General features: G+C 35.9%; 3 protein-coding genes across 5 annotated transcripts in view; 2 read left to right on the top strand and 1 right to left on the bottom strand.

Moving 5' to 3' along the window:
- Window positions 1–1,194, bottom strand: part of LOC107691612 (progesterone-induced-blocking factor 1-like) — a 43,462-nt gene extending 42,268 nt beyond the window's left edge. The window contains exons 1-2 of the mRNA XM_016490298.1: window positions 556–1,194; window positions 295–444 (exon numbers count right to left, since the gene is read on the bottom strand). Coding sequence (XP_016345784.1) covers window positions 295–444; window positions 556–804 — 399 coding nt within the window. The 5' untranslated portion in view covers window positions 805–1,194. The remainder of the gene's footprint in view (window positions 1–294; window positions 445–555) is intronic.
- Window positions 1,195–1,917: 723 nt separating this feature from the next.
- Window positions 1,918–5,875, top strand: LOC107691618 (GPALPP motifs-containing protein 1-like). 2 transcript variants are annotated; one of them, XM_016490307.1, is made up of 8 exons: window positions 1,918–2,126; window positions 2,264–2,396; window positions 2,952–3,074; window positions 3,164–3,313; window positions 3,482–3,740; window positions 4,101–4,265; window positions 4,457–4,558; window positions 4,812–5,875. In XM_016490307.1, exons 1-8 carry the CDS (start codon window positions 2,042–2,044, stop codon window positions 5,028–5,030), a joined length of 1,236 nt encoding a protein of 411 aa, XP_016345793.1. In that variant the 5' UTR covers window positions 1,918–2,041; the 3' UTR covers window positions 5,031–5,875. The 2 variants fall into 2 exon arrangements, with proteins under 2 accessions (XP_016345793.1, XP_016345792.1); XM_016490306.1 differs by having other exon boundaries at window positions 2,949–3,074.
- An 838-nt stretch (window positions 5,876–6,713) lies between these two features.
- LOC107691617 (general transcription factor IIF subunit 2-like) overlaps window positions 6,714–8,390 on the top strand; it is a 7,943-nt gene continuing 6,266 nt past the window's right edge. For both annotated transcript variants that reach the window (XM_016490305.1, XM_016490304.1), the window contains exons 1-4: window positions 6,714–6,922; window positions 7,100–7,173; window positions 7,272–7,290; window positions 7,385–7,529. In XM_016490305.1, the coding sequence (XP_016345791.1) occupies window positions 6,857–6,922; window positions 7,100–7,173; window positions 7,272–7,290; window positions 7,385–7,529 (304 nt within the window). In that variant the 5' untranslated portion in view covers window positions 6,714–6,856. The remainder of the gene's footprint in view (window positions 6,923–7,099; window positions 7,174–7,271; window positions 7,291–7,384; window positions 7,530–8,390) is intronic.

The following is an 8,390-nucleotide window of genomic DNA, read 5'->3' as shown; positions in this document are numbered from 1 at the left end:
GATAAATTAAGTTTTTATTATTTCATGTCAGGCTTTACAGGATTAAAGGAGAAGATTTTTTACAGTGAGTATTGACCCTGCACCTGCTGTACACATTTTCCATGACAAGGGATTATTAAGTAAGTATTAACTATAATTATTATTATTTTGAATATCACGTATAATAGAATTAAAACAGAGTAACCATTTTTTTTATGTGTGATTAACAGCAAGTAGGCCAACTAGACCAATTCCACTAAAATAAAGAGGCACATTTATTCAGCCAACATCAATTTGACCCTTGATATATTGTACAGCCCTACTTCCTGTGGCTCTTTTTCTCAGTAAAACTGTGCAAATGAACCTGTTTTCATCCTGCTGTAGTTTGAGCTGGCTGTCCAGACGCAGAGCGAGCACCTGTTTCTGATGGAGAGCATCGTTCAGCCTTTCCTCTAGCTCCTCTATCTACAAATGAATGTGCAAAACACTTATAGGTGGAAAAGCAAAAAGTTCAAATACTTTTCAAGCTTATTTCAATGCAATGTAGACATTAGTTCTGCATTCACCAACCATTACCTTGGTAAGATGGTCCACTTTGAGGTTGTCTACGAGCAGATTTTTCTGTGACAGCTCTATCTTCAGTTTTTGAAGGTTATGAAGCAGCTCTTTTCTTTCCAGGAGCTGTTTTGTGACCTTCCCTGCTCCATCTTTCTCATCTGAAGACGATATGTCCTCTGTGGGGACTGTTGTCTCCAGACTGATGTCCTCAGACTCGATGGAGCTGGAGATGTTTGCCGTGGCGTTCTCTGGCTTCTTAGGGGGCATATTCTCGACACAGCTCTAGTCCAACCGTCCTACCGACTTGTCATGTAAGGAAATAAGACTGTTCCTCCAATTTCTACAACTGGAAAAGGTGGGTTATTAGCAGTCCGCCGTCAGGAGAGAAGCTCAGAAGCTCAAGGGAATAATTAACGGATAAGGCGCTAGACTCGCTAAGCGATGACAGCTGGACAAAGCAGGAAGACAAATTCGGTTATTGCAGGCTTTTGACAAGAAAAACACGACACAGTACTAATTTATGTGAGACATCAAACTTTAAAATGTCTTATGTTGGGGGAAAAAACCCGTTTTATGATTAAAACGGTAACTTATTTATTACACCGACTGTTGTTTTTAAGCGTCCCGCCTCCCTAGAAACGACGACGGCTGACAACAGAGAAGAGAAGTGAAGTTTGCGTTAAAGAGCGTCTGCCTCAGAAACTCTTTTGATGGAAAATAACGCGCCACCTATAGGACTCCGCCGGAACAGGACTCTTATTTTGAAATCTACCTAAAATTCGAAACCGGAAATAAGAGAATTTGTTATCAGGCTCTCATGAGAACTGCCTCTGACTATGGTTGCTTAGCGTATATGTCAGCATCGGAATCTAACCTTAAAAAGCTTGATGTGGAGCAGGCACAGGCACTCCAGAGCATTTGTACCAGAGCATTTAAAACATCACCAGTAACTGCATTACAGGTGGAAGCAGGAGAGATGCCGCTACGTATTAGGAGGGTCAAGATCATGTTGGCGTATTGGACTAATTTACAAGGACATAGTATGGTGCACCCCACAAAAGCTGTCTTGCAAGAATGCGCAGAGCATAATAAAAGCAATTTTTACAGTTTTGGATGGGTGGGGAATGCTAAGGCTCAAAATGCAGGTCTCAATCAGTTGCAAGTAGGACCCACTGTGGCAATATCAATGATGCCACCCTGGAAATTTATAAAACCATCTGTAAATATAAGCTTACAACAAATACTAAAAGAAAACTCAAAAATAATGCCACAGTGGATAATAGTTCAAAACTATGTAGAGCAGTATCAAGAGGAATTATTCATATTTACGGATGGATTAGTAGGTAGTAGGTGGCGGTAATGCACCTTTGAGATGAGTTGCCAACCGCCATTAAACCTGAAAGAAGAAGAAGATAATTTGTTCTATGTATCGTAGCATTTTTCTGGGTTTGTGAACTAATAAATCTGCTTTATTATGTTTTTTCTGACACAATAATTTTTTGCGATGTCTAATCAAAATATAACTGGACCCGCTTTGCCACCGACGATGGGAAAAAGCAAAAATGATGATTCAGATGAAGAAGGCGCAAGTATGTTGACACACATTGTAGTTATAATTTTGTATTTGCAAATGCATAACAAAGCTGTTAAGTCATTCAGTCCATCAACAGTTAAGTCATTCATTCCATTATTTTAGATTGTAATTAATAATACATATTGCATCCAGTTATAGGTCCAGCTTTGCCTCCAAGATATAAAGCTTCAGAGTCCTCCAGCTCATGTGAAGACAGTGATCAAGAGGAGGTCGTGTTCAAGAGAGCCAAATACTCATCATCATCTAGGAACCGGCCTTCTTCAAAGTATGATACTTGATGGGTCTCCAAATAAATGTGTTTATCAGGGATTCATACTTAATAAGGTGTTTGGTCACAAATGAACCACTTTTGATATATACAAGTATTTTTTTTTTATGCTGTTGGGAGATATTCAACCCTATAAATCATAATGTGTTATATGTGATACATACATTTCTAAGACCTCTAAATAATCAATTTGATCAAACTGCTGAAAAACCTGCTGTACACAATCTACTACATGCCTTCTGTAGTCCGATTGATACTTTATACTTTTTATCAAGTAAAAAAATCCAATTTAGGTTTACTTAATTATCTATATATCATTTTTTGAGAAAAATCATGTTCAAATGTAAGTATGATACATCAGGCTTTTGAGGAACATTTATTTGTTCATTTGTCAATCAACATTGTATTGCATTGCATTATACAGTATTTTTTGCCTCCACAATAAAAACTACAGAGCTTTGATCATAAAACTAAGCATTTATCATCTTAAGATGGATATGGAGTGACAGCTGATATTTATGTGTGTAATTTTTTGTGGTTCTTTAACAGCAGCAGGGACAGTGTTAAAGATGAGATGGATATAAAGCAAGTCGATGAGGAGGAGGATGATGATGATGATTTCTTTGGTCCAGCTCTTCCCCCAGGATATCAAAAGGGAGACAAATCACCTGAAGGGTAATAAACGCTTAATAATAGTATCCCACATGGTCGTTTGTAGACCAATTTAAGCATCCCAATCTAAGTCTTGGATTTTGTATCACCAGGCCACCTTTACTAGGACCTGCACTCCCTCCAGCATTTAAAAGAGAAGATCTTGATGAAGATGATGATGAAGATGAAAAAGATGATACCAGAGGGTGTTCAGGGCCAGCTTTACCACCAGGATATCGAAAGCAAGACAGATCTCCTGAACGGTAACAGCAATTTGTCCTGGAATTAAACAAACACAGTAGACATTGACTACTCTATACATTTCTGTTTTGTAAAGTTGGTAGTATCACACACTGCTATATTTATTCTAATTTTACATGCAAATGTAAATGTTGATTTATTCATTTTTTTTCTTTCTCCTGTCCCTGCAGACCACATGTAATAGGACCTGCTCTACCTCCAGGCTTTAAAAGACAAGATGCAGATGAAGATGAGGATGAAGAGGAGGTAAAAGAAGATGCTAAAGGATTTTTAGGACCAGGTTGTACACCAGCAGTGTCAAGTGGTGAAGAAGAAGAAGATGACTATGTCGTTGGACCCATGCCATCAAAAGGACCGTCCCAGGACTCTGTGGCATTGGACTTTGAAAGAAGAGCTCAAAGAATGAAAGACAAACTTACAGGAGTGGATGTAAGTGATTTTTATGTATTTTTTAACCTATTTCTCTTTTTTAATCTATTAATTCAGCTAGTATTTTAGATATATTATTATTAATTATTATTTACTATATTATTATTTGTTTTTATTATTTCTTCTCACTTTTTACTTTTGTATTTTTCTATCTTTGCACATGCTTCTCATTTTAAGCCTTATATACTTTCGGTTTTTATTTCTGTTTACATACTTCATACCCCAGGACAAGTAATTATGCTGTACTTGTACAGTGACAATAAAGAACTTGACTGATTCACTTTGTTCAACATTAAAATAGATTTGGATTTAATCCCATCAGTGGGCAGACTAAACAATCTGGGATTCTTCTGCTTTTAGACTGGCCCCAAAGTGCTCTCCAGAGAGAGCTGGATGACAGAGTTGCCTCCTGAGTTGCAGCACGTGGGCCTGGAAGCACGAACCTTTAAGAAAAGATCAGGCCCTGAGAACAAAGACCGCTCAGTTTGGACTGACACTCCCGCTGACTGTGAGCGAAAAGCTAGGGTGAGTTAGCAATAAACGTAATTGGGTTCAGATGTGAAATGTGGGGATTGTTGTGGAGAGTCATCATAGATTTTCCAGTGACATCATATGTGATTCTGCAGGTAATACAAGCTTTTTTTTTTACACTGAGTTTTGGAAAAGAGGGGTTTCAGGGATTGTTTGGAAATTCCCTTCTTGTTTGTCTTTCCTAGGAACGACTAGAGGCTAAGGAAAAAGGTGAATCTGCCAAGGATGATGGGCCTCATCTGCCTCAGAAAGAGCTTGAGATGGCTGAAAAAGTTTCAAAATATAATGTAAGTTTGGTTAAATCCAGCTGTTTTTCTACGCATATTCTACAATATGGCACTAATATATATATATATTACCGGTAAAATGTTTGGAATACTTTCAGTTAGTGTTTTTTATTATTATTATTTGATCAAAAAAAGAGTAAAACAATTTATTTTGGAGTAGCTCACTCTGATGGACCACACCTTTAGTTTGCTAGATGAAGCTATGACTGCTTAAGTATAAAAATATGAAATAAGAATGCCAATCTCTTTTTAGGAGTCCAAGCGTGGTGAATCTCTCATCAGTATGCACACTAAAAAGATGAAAAGAAAAGCTGAGGAGGATGCTAACAAGCCTGTGGAAAGAAGACCCTTCGACAGAGACACAGACCTCCAAGTCAATCGGTTTGATGAGGCTCAGAAAAAAGCTTTGCTCAAGAAGTCACAAGACCTGAACACCCGCTTTTCACACAGCAAAGACCGCATGTTCCTATGAGGGACATTCAACAATGTATCTCTTGTTGTCAAGAATTTTTTTTTAATGGATGTTGTACTGCATTGGAATCTTTGAAGCATCATCATCATCATTATCATCAAAACATTATGAGCTTTTGTTGACGGTTATATGTAAAATTAGGAGGACCGACTGTTCCGACTGTTTTTCTTTTTGTTTTGTTTTTACCAGTGTCTAATTGTAAGAGATAATACATTAAAAGTTTTGTAATTTTGTGACTTCTATAAGTTTTTAGGCTGCCTTTTTATTAATAGGTAATGAATACTTAAGTATCATCGTTTCATATCCAGTGAATTCCTCTGAATTCTGTCAGTTTCATGTTTTTGGGTCATGTATTGTTCACCAGAGTGTGCTTTCCTCATAGACTATTCCAAGTTCAGATCACATGTACTTCACCCTAACAATAAAAGATTGCTTTATATTTTATATTTTGCTTAATGAAAGTTAAGACCATTTTAGACCCATTAAAACTTTTTGTTGTGTCATAACAGTTAATCCCAAATTATTATTACCTTAATGAAAAAAAAACCACTATGATGCTAACAATTGAAATTCTAAAGTATTTACATCACTAGTTTTTTGTTGTACTTTGATTTATGCAGTTGTCAAATTTACTGTTTAAATCCATTACATCTTTCCTGTACAGTACACTATTACTATATTAATGCGAATCAACGTTCATGGTGATAATGTTACAATGCAAATAATCATGATGGTCCTAATATAATTTTTTGTTGCCCCATGTAAAAATGTATTTTATTATTTTATTGCGATATAATTTTAACCATGTAAGTTTGCGGCTATAAGGCTCAACTGAATTGTTTCTTGGAGGTTTTTATGCTATCATAAATGTAAAGTGTGATAATTTCTGTAAATAAATACCTATTCTATTCCTTACGAAAATTAACCATTGTTTTATCACAGTAAAAGTGTAGTAACCATGTTTTTTTTTTGTTTTTTTTTGACGTATTGACTGCCATTTGTATAACCACAGTTTAACTATAAATACCATGGTTAAATTATGGTTATTGTAGCAAACTCATGGTTAATTTGTGGTTACCATGGTTTAACGATAGTAACCATGTTTTTTTATTTGTTTGTTAGTTTTATTTGTAGTACAACCATGGTTACTTTTTGTAAGGGATTATATTCTATGCTCAAAAACATGTTCACTTCCAAATAAATCAAGTAGTGTTGACTAAATAAAATGACAAAGCGACGTGAAAAAGATATCTCCTTTAACGCTACTATTAATGATTGAGCTAACAAATAGAAAGTTCTTGTTTTTTTTATTATTGTTTTGTGTATGTGTGTGTGTGTGTGTGCTGGTTTATATATCCTGGTGGGGACTTAAACCTGACTACACACAGACTCATGGGGACTCGTGTCACGGTGGGGACCTAAATTGTGGTCCCCACGGGTACAAAAGCTTATAAATCATACAGAATTAAGTTTTTTGAAAATCTAAAAATGCAGAAAGTTTCCTGTGAGGGGTAGGGTTGGTGTAGGGCAATAGAATATACGGTCTGTACAGTAGAAAACCCATTACGCCTATGGAGAGTCCCCACAAGGATAGCTAACCAGACTGTGTGTGTGTGTGTGTGTGTTAACTGTTTTCCAAATTCATGGCTTTTGTCACTATGTAGCATCTGTATTAACCAACGCGCTTTTCATTTTTGTCCTAACAGGCGACCATACAACCTGGGCTGTTGTTGATGGCGTGTTAGCTAACGGGTGTGTAGCGTGGAAGCGGCGTATTAAATCCACATGAAATAACTAGAATATAAATATTTAAACTATTAACAAACATGTCAGACAAAGGAGAAGTGGATTTAACTGGGGCAAAACAGAACACGGGCGTATGGCTGGTCAAAGTAAGTGCTTTAAATAGCTCGATGATGAACTGCTAGTGCAGCCAGTGTTTGTACATGGCTTTAGCATCTACAATAACACGCATGGCAGTGTGGTTTATATGTTTTGCCGTGTAATTATTAAAACCATGTTAAATATGGGCATTGGTTTAAAACTATGTTTGCATAAACTTCATAAAGGTCCCAAAGTATTTGTCACTGCAATGGGCCAAAGCAACGGGAAGAGGAGAAGTTGGAAAGCTCCGAATATGCAAGTATGTAGCAAAAATAACTACCATCTACATGTTATGGAATACTACAAGCACAACGTTGATTTAAAACATTGATATTTATACAATTGTTGTTTGTGCAGGAATCAAGGCAAAGCAGAGGTAACTAGTAACGTTATGTCTTTAAACGTTCAGTGTTTTATATTTGAGACTTGTGTCTATAGGTGGACTCAGTGTTTTTCTGGTTGATTGACAGGTGTCTTTCACACTCAATGAGGAGCTGACCATCATAGACACCACTGGGCAGAAATCCTCTATGGTACGAGCCCCTAGAGAGCATCCATTCACTCTGCAGACGGTCGGTGGACAGACTCTGGCTGTTTTTACTGAAAACTCTTCAGGTGAGAACCAGGATGTCACTACATGTAAAGCTGTGAACTGCTGTGCATTTAAATGATGTGAAGTTAAAGTAGATTCATATACAGTTATATAGAGAATATATAACCAGCAGTGAAATGTACATCAGGTCCACTCCATAGGCTGTAAAATTGTTTATAATGTATATTTAAATAAAAAAGAGATAAGAGTACAAAAAAGTAGATAGTATAGTAACAGAGATAAGAAAATTCTGGGATGTACAGGACAGTATACAATAGACTTAAACGCAATAAATATTCAGATGATCAAGTATGTACAAGAAGAAAAAACAAAGTACAAAATGTTTAATTTTCATTCATTCATGAGAATGTTCATGTAGTACATTAATGTAGTGATATATTGTAAAAAATGGATTATAACAAGTGCAAAAATATAAATATAAACTGAATAAATTAGATAACCATTATTGGTAATGCATAGTAATGTTATGTAGTCATTCAAAAAAAAAAGATTACTAATTATTTGATCATTACTATTATTTAATGTTATGTTAATATCTTTAGATTTTGATTTTAAGAGCATTTTAACTTTTTTATGATAAAGAGTTTTGGTACTCTTGGGGGGCATAATTTGATTCCACTGTAATACGATTTCAGAACCACTGTATATCTAAAAATGCTGTTATACTTTAAATAATAGGGTTAAGATGGTCACTTAAGAACAGTGTGCATTTACTTTCAATTGTAACATATGTTTAGCATGTGCAGGATGAAGATGCATCAGCCAGTGTGTTATAATAGGAAATAAATAGAAGCATTTGCTAATTTAGTAGTTGTTATAGCACAAAATGTAAAATTATTTTACAGAAAAGCTTAAGACTCCCT

Source organism: Sinocyclocheilus anshuiensis, unplaced genomic scaffold (assembly GCF_001515605.1).
Source record: "Sinocyclocheilus anshuiensis isolate Anshui unplaced genomic scaffold, SAMN03320099.WGS_v1.1 scaffold442, whole genome shotgun sequence".
NCBI classification, from domain to species: Eukaryota; Metazoa; Chordata; class Actinopteri; order Cypriniformes; family Cyprinidae; genus Sinocyclocheilus; species Sinocyclocheilus anshuiensis.
Note: the sequence above shows the minus strand (reverse complement) of the source record. Positions and strands in the feature narration are given on the sequence as shown.